The sequence below is a fragment of the Pinus tabuliformis genome, chromosome 8 (assembly GCF_031772625.1).
Source record: "Pinus tabuliformis cultivar Carrire ecotype Pingquan chromosome 8, CPIR1, whole genome shotgun sequence".
NCBI classification, from domain to species: Eukaryota; Viridiplantae; Streptophyta; class Pinopsida; order Pinales; family Pinaceae; genus Pinus; species Pinus tabuliformis.
The window spans coordinates 108,503,667-108,526,227 of NC_142294.1; the positions used below are offsets into that span (position 1 = coordinate 108,503,667).

General features: G+C 40.9%; 1 protein-coding gene across 1 annotated transcript in view; it reads right to left on the reverse strand.

Moving 5' to 3' along the window:
• Positions 1-20,906, reverse strand: part of LOC149234366 (NADH:ubiquinone oxidoreductase, 17.2kDa subunit) — a 98,499-nt gene extending 77,593 nt beyond the window's left edge. Inside the window, exons 1-2 of the mRNA XM_089371818.1 lie at positions 20,577-20,906; positions 9,436-9,462 (exon numbers count right to left, since the gene is read on the reverse strand). Coding sequence (XP_089227944.1) covers positions 9,436-9,462; positions 20,577-20,665 — 116 coding nt within the window. The 5' untranslated portion in view covers positions 20,666-20,906. The remainder of the gene's footprint in view (positions 1-9,435; positions 9,463-20,576) is intronic.
• Between the last annotated feature and the right edge of the window lie 1,655 nt (positions 20,907-22,561).

The window sequence follows — 22,561 nt, forward strand, 5'->3', positions numbered from 1 at the left end:
GATTTAAATGAGCATTTAATCTCAGCCATAGATCTAAATTTATCTCAGCCATTGGATTTAGGGATCACCCAAAAGTCACTTAGGGTTGGATTAAGGGAGGAAAAGGAGGAAAAAATCATTCATTCTTCCATGAGCAGATTGGGAGAAGGAGAGCAAGAGAGCAAGGGAGATTTCTGGACAGGAAGGAGAAGGAGGCAGCAGCTTGACACATATTCCAAGGCAGCACTTCAACAAATCCGTACAGCTGAAAGAACAAGCAGTAAAAGGCAGATTTTCGCTGTGCAAATTGTAAAAGGCTGATTTTTGGGCACAAATTTCAAGGAGGCGATTTTCTGCACAAAAACCGAGGTCTGTCTGTACAGTCCGTACGGCCATCAGTACAGTCCGTACTATCCATACATCCATACAGTTGTACAGTCCGTACATCGGTACGGCCATCAGTACAGTCCGTACTGTCCATACATCCATACAGCTGTACAGTCCGTACATCGGTACGGCCATACTTCCGTACAGCAGTTTTCAGTTTGACTATGAGGCTGAAAAAGGAGATAAGTTTGCTTGCTGAAAAACTTTGTTTTGCTGAAAATTTTCTCACTTTAAAAAGGCATTTTCCAGAAATAAAGAAGAGCTCTCGAACTGGTTTTCCCCAAGAGTTGTAGGGGGTTTTTCCAGGGTCACATTGACCAAAAATCTCTGTGTTTTAATAGCTGTTTGTTACTGCTGATTTTTATTTCCACAATTTCCAGCATTCTGTAAAACTTCCAGAATTTGTGTTTTCAGCAAAAAATTATTTTTTCAGTTGTTAAATGTATGGTTATGGGAAAAGGCATTTAACTATATGGGAGAAATAAGGAGAAACTAAAAACCGGGGTGGGAAAGCAGAAATTTCTACATGGTATCAGAGCTTGAGTGTTGAAGCGCAGTTTGGGACAGCAAGGAGGAAAAATTACAGCTGCTGATTTTTCACTCAGAAAATTCCAGCAAGCTGATTTTTTCACAAACAACAGTTTTATCTTTACTACAGCAATGCTATTTTTCAATTTTAGGACAGCAGGATGTCATTGGGATTGAGGGTGGAGGATAGGTTGGATGGGCATACAAAATACAGCGTTTCGAAGGAGAATGCAGAGTATCTTTGAGGAGGCAGAAGTCTGGGATATCATGGTGCATACTACACAGAACCCTGTTGTTGTGCCTACTGATACTACTCAGTTGGCTGAGTATAATTAAAAGAACAATAAGGGTAAGAGGCTAATTCTAGACTGAATCAAAGACCATTGCATTCCTCATGTGAGAGGAAAGAGCAATGCCCATGAGATGTGGATAGCATTGTCCAATCTCTACCAGAGTACCAATGAGAACCGGAAAATGGTCCTGAAGGAGAAGTTGAAGAACATCAAGATGGGTAATGATAGTGCAGCTGGATATCTCACAAAGATTACTAATGTGAGAGATGAGTTGGCAGCGATTGGAGAGGCCATTCCACCCACTGAGTTGGTGCGGATTGCAGTGAATGGCCTCCCCCGTTCATGGATGAACTTTGCTGATGGGGTTTGTGCACGTGAGACCCTTCCCACATGGGAGAGGTTTTGGGATGATTGCATTCAGACAGAGATCAGGAAAGGTTAGCTTGGGGCAGCCAAGCCAGTTGAGCAGGATGAGGATGTAGCACTGGTGGCAGGAGGCAAGAAAGGCAAAGGGAAGAAGCAAGCTTCCACAAGCAATGGTGGGGGCAAAGGCAAAGGTAAAGGTAAACAGGGTGACACACAGAAGGACTATTCCAAGGTGAAGTGTTGGAATTGTCAAAAGATGGGACACTATGCAGTTGTGTGTCCGGAGAAGAAGAAGAAGAAGGGGAAGAACCAGAGTATGGCAGCTTCAGCAGAGGTTGAGGACTTTGCAGGTCGTTTTGACCGGGAGTTTGCGTTCACTATGTGTGAGTCCTCTAGTGCAGGATCACCTGCCACACAGGTTCAGAGGGAGCATGCTTTTCCCTCGATTAGCGGAGCATCTTCAGGTATCTGGTATGTGGACAGTGGGGCTTCGCGTCACATGGCAGGAGTCCGTGAGTACTTCTCAGAGCTTTCAGAGAGTGGCACTGATATAGAGGTAGTACTCGGTGGTGACAGAGTTGTTAGAGCAGTCGGTGTGGGGACACTGACATTTCAGAGGGAGTCCAAACCTCCCTTGAAGGTGACAGATGTTCTTTATGTGCCAGGGATGAGGAAGAACCTCATATCCGTCTCAGCTTTGGAGGACAGAGGATATGAGGTATTGTTCAGGGGAGGACAAGTGTTGATGTATCCCACGGGCACTCCAGCTGATTCAGCTAGAGTGATAGGTGTACACCATGCAAAGGTGTACAAGTTTGCATTCTAGTCCCTTTTGGCATTGAGCAGTAGTACCGACAGCAGAGCTAGCAGTTCTGAGCTGTGTGAGATTTGGCATCGCAGGATGGGGCATATGTATCATGGAGCCTTGAGGACATTGCGGGAGATCACTACAAGTGTGTCAGATTTCAGTACTGGTCACTTTGATACTTGCAGATGATGTACGATGGGCAAGTTTGCCAAATCCCCTTTTCCCAGCAGTGACAGCAGAGCGACTGGGATACTTGATTTGATTCATTCTGATGTGAGCGGTCGGATGTCTCATGTTTCCTTGAGTGGATATGAGTACTATGTTTTATTCATTGATGATCACTCTAGGAGGACCTGGATTTATTTCTTGAAGACCAAGAGTAAGGTCTTCAAGCGGTTTCAGGAGTTTAGAGCTCTTGTGGAGACACAGAGAGGTCGGAAGATCAAGTCCCTGAGGTTGGACAATGAGGGAGAGTACACCCTTGGAGAATTTGTTGACTATTGTGCGGAGGCAGGCATTAGGAGGGAGTTCACTGTTCCTTATAACCCCCAGCAGAACGGGGTTGCGGAGACGAAGAACAAATCCATTGTAAGGGCTGCCAAAGCCATGTTACATGATCAGGGGTTGCCATTGTTCTTGTGGACAGAGGCCTGCAACACAGCTATTTATTTGCAGAACAGGAGTCCGCATCGTGCCTTGGGACACATGACTCCGGAGGAGGCTTTTTCTGGGAAGAAGCCTGATATTGGTCATCTTCATATCTTTGGGTGCATTACATACTCCTACATACCCAAGGAGAAGAGGACCAAACTAGAGCCCACGGCAGAGAAGGGTATCTTTGTGGGCTACAGTGAGACCTCAAAGGCCTTTCAGATTTACATTCCTGCACAGAGGAAAGTTGTTGTCAGGCGGGATGTGAAGTTCGAAGAAGACAGGGCCTTTAGGAGGTCACGGGAGTTAGAGTATCTGGATCAGCTAGACCCTCAGCAGCAGTTGAGTCAGTCGCAGGGATCTAGTGGGTAGGGATCAAGAGGATCCGGAGGTACATCTATGAGGATGTCAGGTTCGTCAGTGAGTAGTGGCTCGCCGAGCCAGAGGAGTTGTGCTCCGGGCAGCATGCGGAGCAGTTCACTAGGGAGTCCACTGATGGACAGTTCACACGGTACCTCAGCTTCTACAGGCTCAGGTGCAGTCAGGAGGACAGCAGACAGACAGTCAGGAGTTCAGGCTACTGATGGTGATGAGGAGGAGGAGTTTCATTCTCCTATGGGAGAAGCATGCTCAGGGAAGAGGAAGCCCAAGTGGCTTTAGGACACCTTGAGAGATGCCTCATCTGTTGCTGAGCCGAAGAGGCTGGTCAGAGAGAGTAGACCACTTGAGAGGTTTTGTAGCTATATGGCGATGGTTACCAGCATCCTTGACTCTGAGCCTTCTAGCTATGAGGAGGCAGCTAGCCAGCAAGTCTGGAGAGAGGCCATGCGGGAGGAGTATTCTTCTATCATGAAGAATGATGTTTGGGAGGTGGTGCCGAGGCCTGAGGGCAAACCCGTGGTTACTTCCAGATGGCTTTACAAGGTAAATCATGCTGCAGATGGCAGCATTGAGAAATTCAAAGCGAGGTTTGTGGCTAGAGGGTTCTCCCAGGTAGAGAGAGTTGATTATGAGGAGACCTTCGCTCCCATGGCTCGATATACTTCGATCCGCTCCATTATATCGATAGCAGCAGAGATAGGTTAGAAGATCCACCAAATGGATGTGAAGACTGCATTTCTCAATGGCTTCATACGGGAGGAGGTGTACATTGAGCAGCCACAGGGCTTTGAGGTGCATGGGAAGGAGTCCCATGTGTGCAGACTGAAGAAGGCCCTTTATGGCCTGAAGCAAGCTCCCAGAGCTTGGTACTCCATGATAGATACATATTTGTAGGGGATGGGTTTCACAAAGAGTGAGGCAGATCCGAACCTTTACTTTATTGTGATTGGTGAGGAGCCTCTCATTCTGGTGCTGTATGTGGATGACTTGGTCATTACAGGTGCAGAGAGACTCATAGAGCACTGCAAGAGAGATCATGCGACGGAGTTTGAGATGAAGGACATCGGCTTGATGCATTACTTTTTGGGTTTGGAGGTGTGGCAGGAGGAGGGGCATTTCTTCCTGGGGCGGGGGAAGTATAGTGTGGACATCCTTAGCAGATTCCACATGGAGGATTGTAGACCCATGTCGACATCGATGATTACCAACTGGAAGAAGCTTCATGCTTCGGATTCTGAGTTGGTGGATCCCACATTGTACAGGCAGCTGAGTGGTTCCTTGATGTATTTGGTCAACATTAGACCAGATATCTGTTTTGCAGTCAACACGATGAGTCAATTTATGTGTGAGCCTAGGAAGGTTCACTGGGTGGCTGCAAAACACATTTTGTGGTACTTGCAGGGGACAGTGGATTATGGTCTGGACTACAGGCAGGGGAATGGAGTGAGATTGGCAGGATATATTGATTCTGATTGGGCAGGTTGTGCTTCTAATAGGAAGAGCACTTCAGGGTGTTGTTTTGGGTTGGGTTCGACAATAGTGTCATGGTTCAGCCAGAAGCAGCAGTCAGTAGCATTGAGTTCAGCGAAAGCAGAGTATATGGCAGCCAGTCTAGCTAGTTGTGAGGCCATCTGGCTTCGCAAGATGTTGTTTGGCTTATTTGGTCAGTCGTTGAGACCTTCAATGATTTACTGTGATAATCAGAGTTGCATTAAACTCACGGAGAATCCAGTATTTCATGACAGGTGAAAGCATATCGAGATCAAATATGATTTCATCAGAGACTGTGTTCAGAAGGGCGCTGTGAAGATTGAGTATATTTCCACTGATGAGCAGGTTGCAGATATTCTTACCAAAGCCTTACCACGGGGCAAGCATGTCTACTTCATAGACAAGATGGGTGTGGTGAGGAACACCTTCCTCGGTAAGAGGGAGTGTTGAAATTTGGTACCGGAGGACAGGTGGTTCCCTAAGGCTTTGATCTTTGGCCTAGGGAAAAGTGTCCAAAAGAATTTAATTTTTCTCCTAAAGTGACTTTATAATTTTTATAAAGTCAAATCTAATTTAAAAGTGACTTTAAATGATAAAGTTACTAAAGTCTAATTTTAAAGTGACTTTTATAAAGTCAATGAAAAATTAGAAAGGAAAAGTGACTTTGGAAATAAATGACTAAGTGGGTCTTTATTAAAGTGGGGTGAATTAAAAAAATAGAAAGTGAGATTTAAATGAGCATTTAATCTCAGCCATAGATCTAAATCTATCTCAGCTATTGGATTTAGGGATCACCCAAAAGTCACCTAGGGTTGGATTAAGGGAGGAAAAGGAGGAAAAGATCATTCATTCTTTCATGAGAAGATTGGGAGAAGGAGAGCAAGAGAGCAAGGGAGATTTCTGGACAAGAAGGAGAAGGAGGCAGCAGCTTGGCACATATTCCAAGGCAGCACTTCAGCAAATCCGTACAACTGAAAGAACAAGTAGTAAAAGGCAGATTTTTGCTGAGCAAACAGTAAAACGCTGATTTTTGGGCACAAATTTCAAGGAGGCGATTTTTTGCACAGAAACCGAGGTCTATCCGTACAGTCCGTACGGCCATCCGTACAGTCTGTACGGTCCATACAGCCTTACAGTCTGTACATCTGTATGGTCGTACTTCCGTACAGCAGTTTTCAGTTTGACTGTGAGGCTGAAAAAGGAGATAAGTTTGCTTGCTGAAAAAACTTTGTTTTGCTGAAATTTTTGCTGAAAATTTTCTCACTGTAAAAAGGCATTTTCCAGAAATAAAGAAGAGCTCTCAAACTGGTTTTCCCCAAGAGTTGTAGGGGGTTTTTTCAGAGTCACATTGACCAAAAATCTCTGTGTTTAAATATGTTTTAATAGCTGTTTGTTACTGCTGATTTTTATTTCTGCAATTTCCAGCGTTCTGTAAAATTTCCAGAATTTGTGTTTTCAGCAAAAAATTATTTTTTCAGTTGTTAAATGTATGGTTATGGGAAAGGGCATTTAACTATATGGGAGAAATAAGGAGAAACTGAAAACCGGGGTGGAAAAACAGAAATTTCTACATTATCTATACCATTTGCATCTATTTGATATCGAAGTTTACTTGTACCTTGAAGGGAGCAGCACGTCCTAAGTGACTACTGGATGAAGAGGCGTCGTCGATGGCATCCACCAAAGGATCTGCGCAAAGTTGTCCATCATTGCGTTCCTTTGTCGCTCGAGGGCTTCTCCGAGCAATATTTTGAAAGGACCTCCTGCTCACTCGTCTTTCTTTTTCTCCGCCATGGGAGGTTGTCGGGGTCGGCAAGGCTAGTCATGCAAAGGTTCAACCAATTCGAAGCCTAACTCCTTATACCCCGACCTCATTGGGGACATGCACAGAAAAACAGAGAAAAAGAAAACCGCTCTGATACCAGTGATTCAAATTTATGAAGGAACGAAATGAAATACAGATATGAACATAAACACAGAGATACAGCGAAAACATAACTTCAATTCATTAATAGCAAAGTACTAAAAATTGTTACATGTAGAAAGGAAATAAACTAGCTCAGGCAATGGTAGCTTATCTCTAAGAAGAGATGTGGCGCCTCTATGCCTTTTGAACTATGTAACAATGTGGCTCGGAGGCCTTTTTATCATTAAAAAACAACAGGAAACCCTAAACATCAAAAAACATAACCCTAGGAGATGAAGCACCAAAAGCTTGTGGGCCCTGCTAGGGTTAGTTGGAACATCAACTTCCTGGGGTTGTAACTTTGGCATATGAATGTCGTTTAGCTATCATAATACCTCGTTTCGAAGATCTACAAACATCATATAGGCCCTCAAAACGGCTCTAGAATTTTAGAACCCAAAAACTGCCAAAAATAGTAACTTGTGCTACAATTAAGGAAACTGAAAGAAACAACTGTAGGGGTCCGAGTGGAATAGGCGGGTGGCCACCAATATCGACCTAGATCAGAGGTAAAGGAGGTCCACAATGAGTCATGACAAGCACACCTAGTCCATTACAAGTAAAAACTACAAGACACAAGTAGATCCACACATGTGGAGCACTCTACTCCAAATGACACGTGTCAAGCCCCAAGGTGACTAGAACCAACAAGCAAGGCTCTAAGGCAAGAGCGCTAGTCCCCAAGGTCCAATGCTCCTCCAAGGCTTCAATGCATCTCCAAGGTAATCTGCCTCCTTAAGGACAACCATACCTACATGGCCACTCCCTAAGTCAAGTGTAAACCTTAATGCAAGTAACCAAGCAACCCCATGTTGTCTAGGGCTCAACACCCTCCTCCTGAATGCCAAACACTCCTCCTCCATTGCAAGGCGTCCTCCAAGCAAGCAACCTTCCTTCATGTGCCTATTACAGGAAGAGGTCACCAAGCTCCATATGTCTCCAACACTCCGAGAAACGTATCATTCAAGCATCCATATAAGGTCTAGCAACTCAAGTGTAAGACACTCTAATGTACGAGTCCATCATGGAACACACTTAAACATGGTGTAAACATGTACGAAATAACCTCAAAAGCTAACATCAAGAAGCTTGCACCTCCTTGTGTTAAGGATATTACATTTCTTGCAATGGAGGAGATGCTTGTGATTTCTTTGGTTGTGGGAAATGGAGGGACAGTTGTGTGAAAGAGCAAAATGATGTTGACTATGAAGGAGATTGCACTCTTCCTCATTCTAGTAGTGCATGGGGCTGAGTTCAAGTGAACACATGAGTGCAGTGTTAGATGATATGGGGTTAAGAGTCAAGGGTAGCCTCCTCCAAAATGCCCTTGGAGAGAAGCTTGTATTTAGTCACCATCATCTCAAGGAATGAGAAGTGGGCAAATGCGGGATCAGCTAGTGGAGACAGGAATTATAAGAGCCAACCTACTCCCTGTCAAGGTGGAATAGGAATAAGGATTTGCCATTATACCATGTGTTGTGAATCATATGGTATAACCTTGCATGTCATTAGAAAATATGACGTATTGCAAATTCTTCAAAGGACTGCTCTTGAAGCAGATTAACATTTATTTCTCTTTTTAAGCATATTAAAAATGGTCTGATGTTTGAACAAAATCTAGTAATCGTTGCAGAACATCATTCCAAACAACAGAGAAATCAATAGTTCATCACCAATCTATTGTCTTACTTATTACAAGGCACCACACAAACCAAAATTGAAGAAAAAAAGCACATCTTCATTAGTGCAAATAACAGACTCATGGGACCTATAAGTAGCCTCAAGTACTAATAGTATTTGATATTGAAACAAATGTACATTTAACAGTACATCAATCTTGTTAAGAAGTACATCCAAACAAAGGATATTGGGAAATAACATTATTATCTTGAAGATTGTACAGGTTTTTACAAGCAGATAACAGTTTAATACTGACATATAGAGTTAGTCACACATACACAGTACTCTAAATTCATGAAAGTGACAGAAAAGTTAAAAAAGCAAAATCCCCCCACATGATTCCTATTGGGTCTAAGACTTTAATGGAACCTAAGCACTCGGAATTAAATAATTAATGCATGGAATTGCTAGAGGACATAGCTAGGTAATTATCCCTGGTCATGACCAAGAGATAAGAACTACCATGGTTAAGAAAAGGTGCAAGGCCCGAGAAAAAAAATTAAACAAAGCAAATTGTCATCTGAAAATGAAGGCTTGCTAAAAGTGAATGATCACAGAAGGTAAAGAGTTGTGGAAAGTCAAAAAGCCAAAAGGTTAAACAGAAAATAAATTGTGTAGAGAAGAAAAAACAGAGTTATGATAATATCCATGTCTGATGCTGCCAACCAAACATATCTAGCCTGTCATTGTACTTCAACCTACCTTGTGAAACAAGTATAAGAATTATCACCTAAAAAATATCATTAGAGAAAAATACTTCTTAATTCGCCTGTAATATTTATTCATTGCCTGTTAAAGGTGAAAATATTTCTGACGCATAACATTATCCTCAGTTAACCAAATATAAGAAACTAAAAACATTTTTTTCCTGACAGTGATGTCATGCAATATGAACTTGTACTCACATAAGATTGCCATCGACAATACAATTCCTGCACAATCATCAAAAGCAACAGAAATACATAAGTATTTTTTGTTAAACCAAAACTTTATTTAAAAGCCAACTTTAAGTCATAATGCTAAACTACAAACTTGCATTGAATGTGGTAAATACAAAAACCAAAATCTCTCAGGGAGTGATCTGCAGCTAATTTCAAGTTTGGGGACTTCATGAAATGAATTAGGCTTGCAGTAAGATTTAGTGTTTCTCTAGAAAGTTTAATTAGCAGGAAGAAAACTAAAATTGTTCTTAGTTGGAGAGGTGTAATGTACTAATATCTTTTTTTAACGAGAACGAGAACATTTGTATTGCTAAAAGTCTGCACTGTGAACACAGCAAGTACATCCAAAATAGGACAATTTCCATATCTGGTTCACATCATTGACTACCCTTAGATTGTCCAGTGCACTGATTGTGCTCAAAATTTTCAATTATTTTCTATCAGCCCTGCTACATCTAGATGCATATAAATGCCAACAAACCAACAAAACATGACAACATTTGCACACTAAGGAAAAGTGTTTTTGCTCTGCGCTGAACTCTCATTTGGAGGCATGAATGTTGCATTGAGATCAGGGATTAGTTGGGCAACCGAAGGATGGGTCCTGATGTCACATGTTCATAATTAACTGAATACCTTCAATTTATTGTCAAAGGCTGAATAGCTCATCCTTATTACTTTGTATTTGAGTTCTCTGCTCGACTAACAGCTCCATAACAGTGGTTAAGCTAGAAACTGGCTGATTATGTCTTATTTTCGTATTGAAATTGTGTGATAGTTTCTAACAACTGCTTCATTTCCATGATTGAAGTGTTGGGTGTCTTATATTCTTTGCGTGATTAGCCGTGTTTGGACTCCAATTCCTAACAGGGTTGCTTGCCCCCCACCGTACAACTGCCAGCAGCCCCCTTGGCGAGGTCTTTTGGGAGCAACGCCCCTGAAGTGAAACTTTTGGAAAACTCGCCTTGTAAAATATTGTAATTTCATAGTCAATCATCATTAAGTCGCAAATCTAACGACAGAAGTTATGTTAGGGGTTTTTTCCCCAAAAGGAAACCCTCTTTGAAGAGGGAATTGTTTAGCAGCTGTGTAATCATTTAGAGATATAGAAAATCAATCTGGTTTTCCCAGTTTTGGCTTTCCAAGGTAAAATCTGTGCAAATTGTTTGTGTGTGCTATTGAATCCTTTTTGTTTTATATTGAGAATCTGTTTGCAGGAATTACCCGTGCAAGGTTAAAACCTGCATGAAGGTTGTTGAAATTCCTTACACCCTAGGTCTGGTCTATGGCTAGACTTAACACACAAACACACTAGCAGTGCTCAATCAAAAACAACTTTGCACAGCAGAAATGTAACAGCAGTGAAACAATAAAGTACACATATATATGGCCCAAAACTCATTTCTCATTAGTCCATCAATAGGAAAACATTAGGGCTCCCATACCAAGGATCATGGCCCTTATGAAACCAAATACAAACTAATATATATATTATACAAAATCTAGGGCTTAAGGTCTGATCCTTTAGACCTTCAATCTGCCCAACAATACAAAGACAAAACTCACAACTTCCTTTCTGGTTGAGCTCCCTTTTCAATTAGCCCTTTCAACCCTGTTGTCCACAGAAGATCAGCTCCATTAGTCCTTTGTCCTAGTAGTCCTTTGCCACCTTAACTCACAGGGAAATGACTCCTTTGATTACCCTGCACACCCAGCTGCTCACAGTGGACAATTACCTTCAGTTCACTGTATTTACCAGCACCAAATCATGTTTTTCAGACCTCCATAACCAAACAGACTTCACTAAATATCAACTCAACAATTTTCCTTTCAACGAACAGCAGCCCTATCCAACTTCGTTGGCCTTCTTAGGCACCTCAGACCTCCTGATCACACTAGCTGAGGTTCTCGGCCTCCTCCTAGGACTGTAATAACCACAGAAAGGACTGCGGCCCCTCCTAAGCCGTCTCTTTATTCAGAAAACTGAGGCCTAACAACCCTTCTATTCACTGTCTGAGGCCTTTCTGCCTTTCTGTGACAGATCTGAGGCTCCTTGCCTTCTTCTAGGGCTTCAGCCCCCCCTTCTTGACTACAAGAATAACTTGGCTAGCATCCTTCTTTAGCAAACAACCTTGTCCAGCCTCCTTTCCAATAGATGGGATACTCGGCTTGCCTCTTTCACACGTCCAACAGACTTCGACCTCTCTTGGGATGCAACTCATCCTCCTTAGACAAATCTGCTCTCCAGAACCTTACTCGACCTCCACTTGACATCAGCAGCTTCTTTCTAGACTTGTTCTTCACAAGGATGATTGCTATGGTATGTTGACCTCTCCATTGGTCCCCTCTATAAATATTTTTGTCTTAGGTCATTTAGGGAACCCTAGGTCCTTTAAGGTTTTGCCCACTCAACCAATTTAACAAATAGTTAGAATATAAAATTGATTACTTAGGTCCCTATTAAATTTCCATGAAACTCAACAACTACTTAGATGAATAACTGAAAACAAGGCAACAATTTCTGAACTAAATTTACTTTCACCAAGATACAGAGGTTCTTAACAACTTGTAAGCAGCAAAATAAAAACGAGAGAGAAAAACATAATCACAAAAATTGACATGCTTATTAACCCCAGGAAACCCAAAAGGGAAAAGCTGCTATCTTTGTTGTGGTATTTTATTGATTGTTCCTTGAGAAAGCATTCTGCTGCTTCTCACTAATCTCAGCTGATACAATTGATCTCGGCCTTCCTTGATCACTGCTTGATCTTGGCCCTCTAGCACGCAATTGTTCCCCTGCTGAATACCTTGACTTGCCCTTGCAATTCCTTATCCTTTCTCCTTGATCTTTGTGCACTAGAAGCCTCCTAAATCCTTGCACAAATCCTCCTATTTCCTAGCGCAAGTCTGGTTCCTATTTTGTAGCACAAATCCTCCTAGTCTCTTGCACACTTGTGGTCTCCTATTTCTTAGGACACAAGTTTCCTCAAATCTGTCCACACACAATCTCCTAAATCCTTGTGAACTTGTGATCTCCTATTTCTTAGGACACAAGCTCTCAATTCTGCGCACTCCACAATCAAAGAATGATCTCACAAACTCATGTACAAACTTGTGAACTGTCTTGTCTCACAAACCTTATGTACAAAACTTATGATTTCAAGTGCCTTCGTCCTCCTCTTTATAGACCCAATTCGAGCATGCAAGGGGCCTAGTTCAATCTAGAAACTCAAATTCTGGTTCCTTTTCCAATCAACACTTGGAGTATTAACTTGTTCTCCCTTCAATCAAGACTAAGGACTAACTCACTCTAACTAAACTTGTAACTGCCACCTCATTCTGTAGTCAAACTGATGAAGACTCCACTTAATTGAAGCTCCAACTCTAAGCATTCCATCTTGATGATTGTTCCAATAAATTGGAAATAAACTCATCCTAACTGAAGTCTAACTCATAAGCTAGCACTCGTGCTAAAAGAAAGACAAATTGAGGTCTTCACTAGCTAAGGCACAAGCCATAAGACCTTTACTCACTACATTTTCAACAATCCCAAACCCACGTCTTTGGGTCCAAAACCCCAACTTTTGGTAAAGTGCCCAACAAACTCACTTTTAATGGGTTTCTCCACTCGCAAAGACCTTCTGAGCTACTCAAATTTCAAAACTCCCTCTTAGTGAGGAAGGTATTTCCATCGCTCCTTGAAATCTCCAGATTCGTGACTTTCCTTGCATGCCCATCACTGTCCTCGCATGAGCCATGACTTTCCTTGCATGGCCATAACCATCCTCGCGTGTGCCACGTCTTCTTTTGTACTTGGCCAAGATTTATCTTGCATGGTGCATGATTTTCCTTACATGCAACATGCCTTTTCCTTGTGTGCTCCATAACTATCCTTGTATGAGCTACAACTTTCCTTGCACCACCATGAGTATTTCACGTCGTTCATGACTGTCCTTGCATGGGCTAAACACTCCACTCTCTCATGAACCTAAAGATTCAAACTTCCATTGGGCAGGTGACGTTCCTTTGCAGTCTTCCTCTGAAGCTAAACTCCCTATGATTCAACACAACCTCCACTCGCTCATTTTGTTTCCCTCGCGGAAAGTGTTGCTACTGAACTTGTGTCCTTCCAAAGACAATCCCGAGCTATGACTAAAGACTGGGCATAATCCACTCTATACCACTGCAACTCAACTCTACAAATGTGCTCATCCTTTTGGGTCAAATACCTCATGTGCAAATGGTACAACTGCCAAATGTGCAACTCCACAACCCAACAAAGATACTATCCCGCAATCAACCTATCATCCACACGAAGCTACCCCGTCCATGCCAAAGCACCTTATTTATTGAACCTTTTGCTCCATGTCTAGGCAATATTGTTGCTTCCTGCAACAATTTCACAACTCCCTCTTTAGTTGACACTTGTGCACACTCTAATCCACCTGCCCTTCAAACTTGGCTCTGATACCACGCAACAATTTCACAACTCCCTCCTGAGCTGACACTTGTGAACACTCTAATCCACCTACCCTTCAAATCTGGCTCTGATACGATGTTGAAATTCCTTACACTCTAGGTCTAGTCTATAGCTAGACTTAGCACACAAACACACTAGCAGTGCTCCATCAAAAACAACTTTGCACAGTGGAAATATAACAACAATGAAACAATAAAGTATATAGATATATATGGCCCAAAACTTGTTTCTCATTAGTCCATAAATAAGAAACCATTAGGGCTCCCGTACTAGGGATCATGGCCCCTTGTGAAACCTGATACAAATTTGTACACATAGTATACAAAATCTAGGGCTTGAGGTCTAATCCTTTAGACCTTCAATCTACCCAACAATACAAAGCCAAAACTCACAACTTACTTGCTAGTTGAGCTCCCTTTTCAATCAGCCCTTTCAATCTTGTTGTCCATAGAAGATCAGCTCCATTAGCCCGTTGTCCTAGCAATCCTTTGCCACCTTGACTTAAAGGAAAATGACTCTTTTCATTGCCCTGCACACCCAGCTGCTCACAGTGGACAATTCCCTTCCATTCACTATATTTAGCAATGTCAAATCATGATGTTCAGATATCCATAACCAAACAAACTTCATTAAATATCAACTCAACAATTCTCCTTTCAACAAACAACAGCCCTCTCCACCTTCGTTGGCCTTTTTAAGCACCTCAAACCTCCTAATCACACCAGTTGAGGTTCTTGGCCTCCTCTTAGGACTATCCTAACCACAAAATGGACTGCGGTCCCTTCCCAACCCTCTCTCTGTTTAGAAAACTAAGGCCTAACAGCCCTTCTATTCAGTATATGAGGCCTTTCATCCTTCTGATTACAGAGCTAGGGCTTCTTGCCTCCTTTTAGGGCTTTCGCACCTCCTTCTTGAACTAAACAGACTACAAGAATAACCCAGCCAGCATCCTTCTTTAGCATAGAACCTCATCCAAACTCCTTTCCAAATTCCAGTAGATGGGATACTCGGCTTGCCTCTTTCACACGTCCCATAGTCTTTAGCCTCTCTTGGGATGCAACTCGTCCTCCTTAGACAAATCTCCTCACCTTACTTGGCCTCCATTAGACATCTACGGCTTCTTTCTAGACTTGTTATTCTTCACAAGGATGATTGCTATGGTATGTTGACCTCTTCATTGGTCTCCTCTATAAATACTTTTGTCTTAGGTCATTTAGGGAACCCTTGGTACTCCAGGGTTTTGCCCACTCAACCAATTTAACAAATAATTACAATATAAAATTTATTACTTAGGTCTAAAACCCATAACGTAATATCCCCAATTTTGTGAGCATGGAAATTTTGCCCAATTTTTGGTAATATTAATTAAAAGGGGCAAATATTATTTTGGAGAAAGGTGGCAAGTAATATTTTATCGGAGATTGGCGGCAAATTATTATTTTATTAAAATAGTGGCAAAAGTCACTTAGTGGAAAATGGCCCCCATGAATAAAATAATAATTGAGTCAAGAAGCATGGGGAGAAATTACAAAAGGAGGATGGACTCATTTGTTGATCATCTTTTGACTGTTACATTTCATCTTCCATCTTCTCTTAGGGTTGTTTAGCACAAGAAGAAAAGTGTTGTTTAGCACAAGAATTCCACACTCATTTCGGAGATCTTCAAGTGTCTCCCTAGTGAGGAAGTTTGGGAATCAAATTGGGCTACCCTTGAGCTTATTGCAGGAGATGAGATCAGCTCTGCGCATTTCCTAGGCACAAGAGGAGTTCGCAGTACATATTTTGGAGCAATAGTTGTGGGTTAGTGATTCCAGGCTTTTGGAGAGAGTTTTCCTTGGTTGTAGCAAGAGTTTGTTGGCATTTTGCAGGGCAGAGATTGAGGAAATATCCAGGGCCGAATTTCTCTCATTATGCAGTGCGCAGAGCTCATTGGCTGAAGCTTGTGCAAGAGAGAGGAGCAATTGATTCCGAGAGAGACACGGGTTGGAGAAAAAGCCTATTTTCAGAGGAGAATTTGTGTGGAGTTTGGATGGCTATTCAACAACTGTTTGGAGCAGATTTGAGCAGAGCATCTTCAGCAGTGTGCAGAGTCTACCTGGCAGAGCCATTCACACTTTTTGGGGTCATTTGGGTCAACCAGAATTGGACCAAACCCTTTTTGGGTTTTGTTGGGATTGATGTGTAGAGGTCGGGGTCAATTTTTCAGAATTTTTTGAGTGATATATAAGGCAGAAATCCATAGGGTGTATAGCCAACCAGAGAGCCATTTGCACCATTTTGGAGGGCTTCTTCATCTTTTGGATTTAGCCCAAACCATTTCTGGGTTTTTTTGGGTTTTGGGATAGGAGTTCAGAGTTGAAATTTCAAAGCATTTTGGGCATTATTTTGAGCAGAACGTCCAGTTCCATCTAGTAGCCTGTAGCAGATTTCCTAGGCAGTGCGTATTATCAGTTTGGAGCCATTTCAACAATTGGGTCAGCAAGATCTCACCTGGGGTTTGCCTAGCTTGCATAGCAAGCCCAAGTTACATTATTCTTACTCATTATGTACCCAGATTTCCATTGATTAATAAAATGGCTCAGTTATTCTACTCATTTTCTTTCGTGTTCTGATTTGGATGTTTGCTCTTTAATTTTAATTATTGTTTTTAGTTCATGTTTTTGGAAACTATTGTTATTTTCTAATTAGGAATATGACACACAAATTTGGGTCCAAAACCCGAACTTTGGGTAAATTGCCCAACAAACTCACTTTTGATGGGTTTTCTCCACTCGGAAATACCTTTTGAGCTACCCAAATTTCAATAAAGGCCGCATCATTCCATCTACAACACTAGAGAAATTTTGTCCCACTAAAATTTAAACCTTCTGGCTAATATCCCAAACTACGTCCAACAGAAAACCTTTTCACTTTCCTACTCTGGCCCAACAAAATGCAGTACTCCCACTCTATGGATTGATAACAAAATTACAAACAACAAGCAAATTTACAGTTCCAATCACTTCCTAAAACATATAAGTCATAATCAAACAGGGGAACTTAGGAGTTTGAACTTCGATTGTGGAGTAGTGGCCTTCAACAATACCCCACGGAACTTAGGAGTTTGAACTTCGATTGTGGAGTAGTGGCCTTCAACAATACCCCATCCCCTAAATTTCCTAAATATTAGAATGTTTCAATTCATTCCACTGAAGATCTGAGATGAAAGAAAATAAGTGCTCTATAGAAGAAGGAAATAGGCATTTTATCTTACCACCGTTGGGTTTCCCCCAAGTCTTGTGCTAGCCTGGGTCTAAATTTCCCTCTATCGATGGCAAAGAGACTTAATCTACCCAAAACCAAGGCCTTGCCAACTACACTAGGTCGAACATTAATAGTCATAGAGTTGTTAATGATTTTCCTCAAGTTCAAAACAGAGATGCTCAAAATCTGCACACCGGGGGAGCACTTGGCCTCCACAAAACAAAAAACTTTAAATTTGTTTAAGAGGATCCCAGCCACCCCCACTAGATGACTGAGATATAAAGGAAGGGGTAATCTACCATCCAAGCCAGTCATCGATGGCCATCAAATATATCCTCGAATGTCTCCACCAAATTTAATCTGCCACTCCTCTTCCTGTAATTATGCCAATTTCCCTAAGACGAAATCAATAGCAAATGACAAAACCAACTTGATACCAAATTTAAAAGGGAGAAAACATTGTCAATTAAAGGAAGCATAGCCATGAACTTACCAAATTTTCTCTCGTTCTTACTTGGCCTCTTGATGCTTTGTCCATCCAACCCGAAGTCCCAATCATAACTCCCATCAATGCAAAATTCCCTACTGCCATTTCCAATCACATGAGTAATAGACTTGCCTGTCACAAGCCTTACATCTCTCTTCACAAAGTTCAAGGATGCAAATCTCTCCATTCCTTTCAAATTGTTGTAAATCCACCATATATTGTACCATAGATGAGCTTCATACCTATCAGTACTGTGTGATAACTAAATCCATCCTTGCATGTGGATGTCGATATTACCACTGACCCAAAGTTCACTTCTCATTGATAACTCTCGCCACCGCCCTTCCTCGAACTTGAACTTCCATTGCATATTCTCTTGGTTCCTCGCTTGCCACTTGTCCCAACACAACCATTTTTAATTTCTTCTTCATAGACCATGCCATATGGTAATGGTTGAAAGGTTGGTGTTCCATTAAATCTCAAAGTTCCTTTCTCTAGAGATGTACCTTCTTTTGCTAATTCATCTACTAAGGCATTGTTTTAACTTTTGTCTTAAAACATGATAGAGTTCATGAGATGTAAATCTTCCCAATGATCCCCAAATCTTCTTGAGGATTGCCCTTAGCACTAAATCTTTGGGGAGAACCTCCTTGATTAAACTTTGAATAATCAGCTAGATATCTCCAATGATTGCAATGTATGAAATATGCCTTTCCTGGGCTAGCAATGGACCCTATAGAAGGGCATACGCTTCTGCATGGTTATTTGTTTGATGTCCCAATCCCCATGAATAGTTTACTTCTATAGTTTTGTTGGGGCAAAGAATAACCCCTCCCGCTCCTGCCTCCCTTAAGTTGTAACGTACTAATATCACCTATACTGACTGAAGTCATTTTTCTTAAATTGATACTGAACTAAATTTTTTCTTGCAAAGGAACCTATCTTAGATATCACCATGATTGGGCATTCCTGCATCTCAACATGCTAGCATCCTAGATAAAAAAGACTTGCGGACAGAACATCAGAGTATTATTCCCATTGCATGGTTCCTATCAGCTCCACCGAGACACCTTTACTTTTTAAACATAAATCTGAATATTGTCAACTGTTCGTTTCTTTAAATTCACATGACCATAAGCAAAAGCTTCTAAGCTTCAAACTTGCAATTCAAGCCAGCCAGACTTTGGTTTGCTAGTAGGGTTACAGAATATTATGCCATCACTGGGTTCCATTCTCACTCTTCTAAGCTTCAAACTTGCAATTCAAGCCAGCCAGACTTTGATTCGCTAGTAGGGTTAACAGAATATTAAGCCATCCACTGTGGTTCCATTCTCACTGTGACCTGCCACACCTGAAGGTCGTATTCCAAAGGGATAAAGCTGAGTGTAAATCCCCGGTAGTTTTGGCAGAATAATTACCTGTCAAACATGGAATCTAATTTAAAGGAAGTATGCCCTGTACATGCATTGCCTCAGTGCCTGTTTCTTGGAGCACTTCCAACAAAAAAATTGCAATTGGCAATCCATGAAGCTTATTTTCCAGTGACAGAGATCTGCATGAGGGTGCAAAGCTACAAGAACTCATTTTTAATTCATTCTCAAAAAGGAACACAGCTGTTATGAATTAAACCTGACCAAAGGATTATGCAAGGCAATGTTATAGCAAAAAATATCCAATTAAAAGGGTTTCACATGTCAACGAGAGAGAAAGGGTGTCCAGTTATAATGATGGCTACAAGAAAAAGGTGCATCAGGCAGCAACAACATAAGCAGGCGGTGAACCTTGAGATGTCACATAAACAATGGAAGGACTTTAAGATTCAGTTCTGTGCAATTTGAATGAGAATATGCCATAATAACAGGAAACAATTCTCAATGCATAAATGGATGCGGGAGGTGGCCAAGCCACCCTGAGCGAAGGATGATGATGGGAGACAGTCAATGATTCTTGACGATCCGCCATGAGCAAATGAATGGCCCGAGCTCAAAGTTGATGACGTGGAATCTTCAGCATCTGCGGCTTGTGCCTAATTTAATGTTTTTATGCTTGCTGCTGGTGATCCCTTGAGTTAGACATGAATGATATTTATGCTTCTTTGGTGCATGGTCCTGTGCCAATAATTTTGGATGATTTTGCTAGGACACATTGTATGTTTGATGCCCCTGATCTGTTTTTGAAAGTTGATTTTCGAGGGGACAAATATTATTGCTTCTTTATTACCCCGTGGTGGTGGGTATTTATTTTCCCCCTGTATTTTGTTTTTCAATTCGAGCTGGACATAATATTTGGTTTTTTGAAATTGGAAAAAGAAAAAAAGTACATATGCTACAAAAACATAAATGGATGCTTATGTGGCATTGGTTCACTGAGGAGGTCGACGCAGTATTAAGCTCCACCAAGATGCCCTTCTCGCTGCACCACAGCCTGTCCCGTCCAAATGGCATTATTTTCCCAATAAATAAGCAAGTGTAAATCCTTGGTGGCTGACGAAATAGATAACTCTCAGACTTTGGCACCTAAGCCGAAGGAAGGGTGCAGTTTGGGATGTAGACCCTTGAGTGTGATTCGATAAGCATTTCCAAATTTTGAAACTAATAGCAATAATAATAATTGTAAATAATTTGACTGTAAGGAAGCCCAAGTAAACATAGGATATGCCCCATGGAAGATAAATGTGAGATAATTCAGGTAAGGCAATCTTTAGCGGTGTCAATATAAATCTCCATATACTGACTAGAAATGTAACCTCAAGTCTATATTTATATCTGCCGACAGAAATGTAACCTAAGTCTATATTTATAGTTCAAATACATGGAGAAACTGGACCAAATTCGCATACATTTTCAATGGGAGAGAGAATTTAATAAGGCTCGAAATAACAATAATGGAACTTACAGAAATCCTTCTTCCTTGATTTCTTTCCAGAAATTTGCGATACCCTTCTCCTTGACCATCTTCATCGCAGATCGCAACACTGAAGCCATTTTCGACTTCAAAGGTTGGGCAATGGAACTTTTGGCAGAACCAGGGACGCCTTCGATATAAAAATTAAGGAATTTGACCTTTCCAGTTTATATATCGGATGTCGAAGTCATTGGTATAAATTAAGGGATGAAAGATGTAGATCTAATTATGTAGTTAAATAAACGAGAACCTACAAAATTGGGTTAAATCATTTGACGCGTCCATGAGAGATCGTTGAATAGAGATGGAACTACAGAACTCTAGATGGAGGATCAAAGTCCCAAAGCCTCGATGAAGTCTAACATTAAATAATAATGAATAAATGAAGTGGTGGATAAATTTAAAATGCCACTTTCGAAAAGCATGAAAATATCATAATGAATATGAAAATGGTTCAAGTTCTTAGGAAAACCATTTGTCATCCCATACCTTTGGATTTTATTTTTGTAAAGTGATAAGTTGGTTTATTATGATCACACTTAGTAGATGCTTTACCTTTGGATTTATTTTTGTAAAGTGATAAGTGGGTTTATTATGATCACACTTAGTAGATGCTTTAGGTGGGATTTCTTGTTTTGTTGAGTTGTAAATTTGCTGTTACTATGAGTTATAGTTATTATCTTGAAAGTTGGGGTGGTAATAAGATGAACTTAAGTCTTATTTAAATTTTTCAATTTTCAAAACAAACAAACAAAAATCATAAGCATAGTTATGCTATAATGTGAGTATTTTTCATGATAACAATATATTCCAAAGGGGTATTTTACCTAAGTATTTATTTTAATCTTCTAAAAAATTATTTAGATTGGATCATTATATTATTTGTCATCTATATTTATATTCTTAGAGTGGAAAAAAATGAGGAATAAGCATATGAAACCATTTTTATCGACGGGTCTCAATTTGGCAAATTGGGGCCTAAAACCTTCTCGGAGCAGTTTGAGACATCAAATGGTGTTTTTGGGGGGCTAAAACTTTGTTGCTTAAATGTCACATATGTAGCGCTATCCTACACACAAATGCATTTCCAATGGTGCAAAAATCACCTCAAGCAAAGTGAATAGGCAAAACTGATGCCACCTAAAAGTTGACCTTCCTATTTTAACTACCATGATTCGAGAGCATGCCACGTCAGGCCCCATTATTCATGGAAAATAGGCTAGCCACATGATCAAATGAAGAAGACTCTAGAAGAGTCAATATTGTAACTCTAGTTAAGAGTTGAATGACTCAAACTTTGTTGAAAAATGTAACTAGGTTCGGTTTTCATAATTGTATTTGAGTCATAATGAAATGTATTTATCAAAAGAAAGAAAAAGATTATTATTATTATTATTATGACTTATTAAAGCATGGGTTTCATGCTTGGGTCAAAGTCCTCATTGAGGACTTCTAGGTTTTATATTAAGTCATTAGAGTCATTGTACATTTAATAAGACCCTTCTTGGGCTTTTGAATCATGTAAAAAGAATTATTACTGAGTCAAATCAGTAATTTGTCACCTCCACACCACGTCGGCCTTTACTTAATCAAGTCGACCTACATGAGGATAATTCGAACTCTAAAAAAGGGTTTATATACAAATAGTTTGATTCATCTCGAAGACTCGCTCACGCAAGTTCGATATAGAAGGAGGAGTAGAACAAGTGTGAAATTCCAAGAGAAGAAGGAGAATTGCTAGATCGGATTTTTTTGGGTCATCTATCTCACACGTGTGAATTTACTGGCTTGTTGTTGGGATCGAAATTCTGGATTTTGCTACTGGGTCGAAGTTATGTTGCTGGGTTGAAGTTCAATTGCTAGGGAAGTCGAAGTTTTGTTGTTGCTTCTAGTTTGAAGTGTTTCTTCTAAGTTGAAGTGTTGCTCCTAGGTTGACGTGTTGTTTCAAAATTGAAGTTTTGCATCTAGGTCGAAGT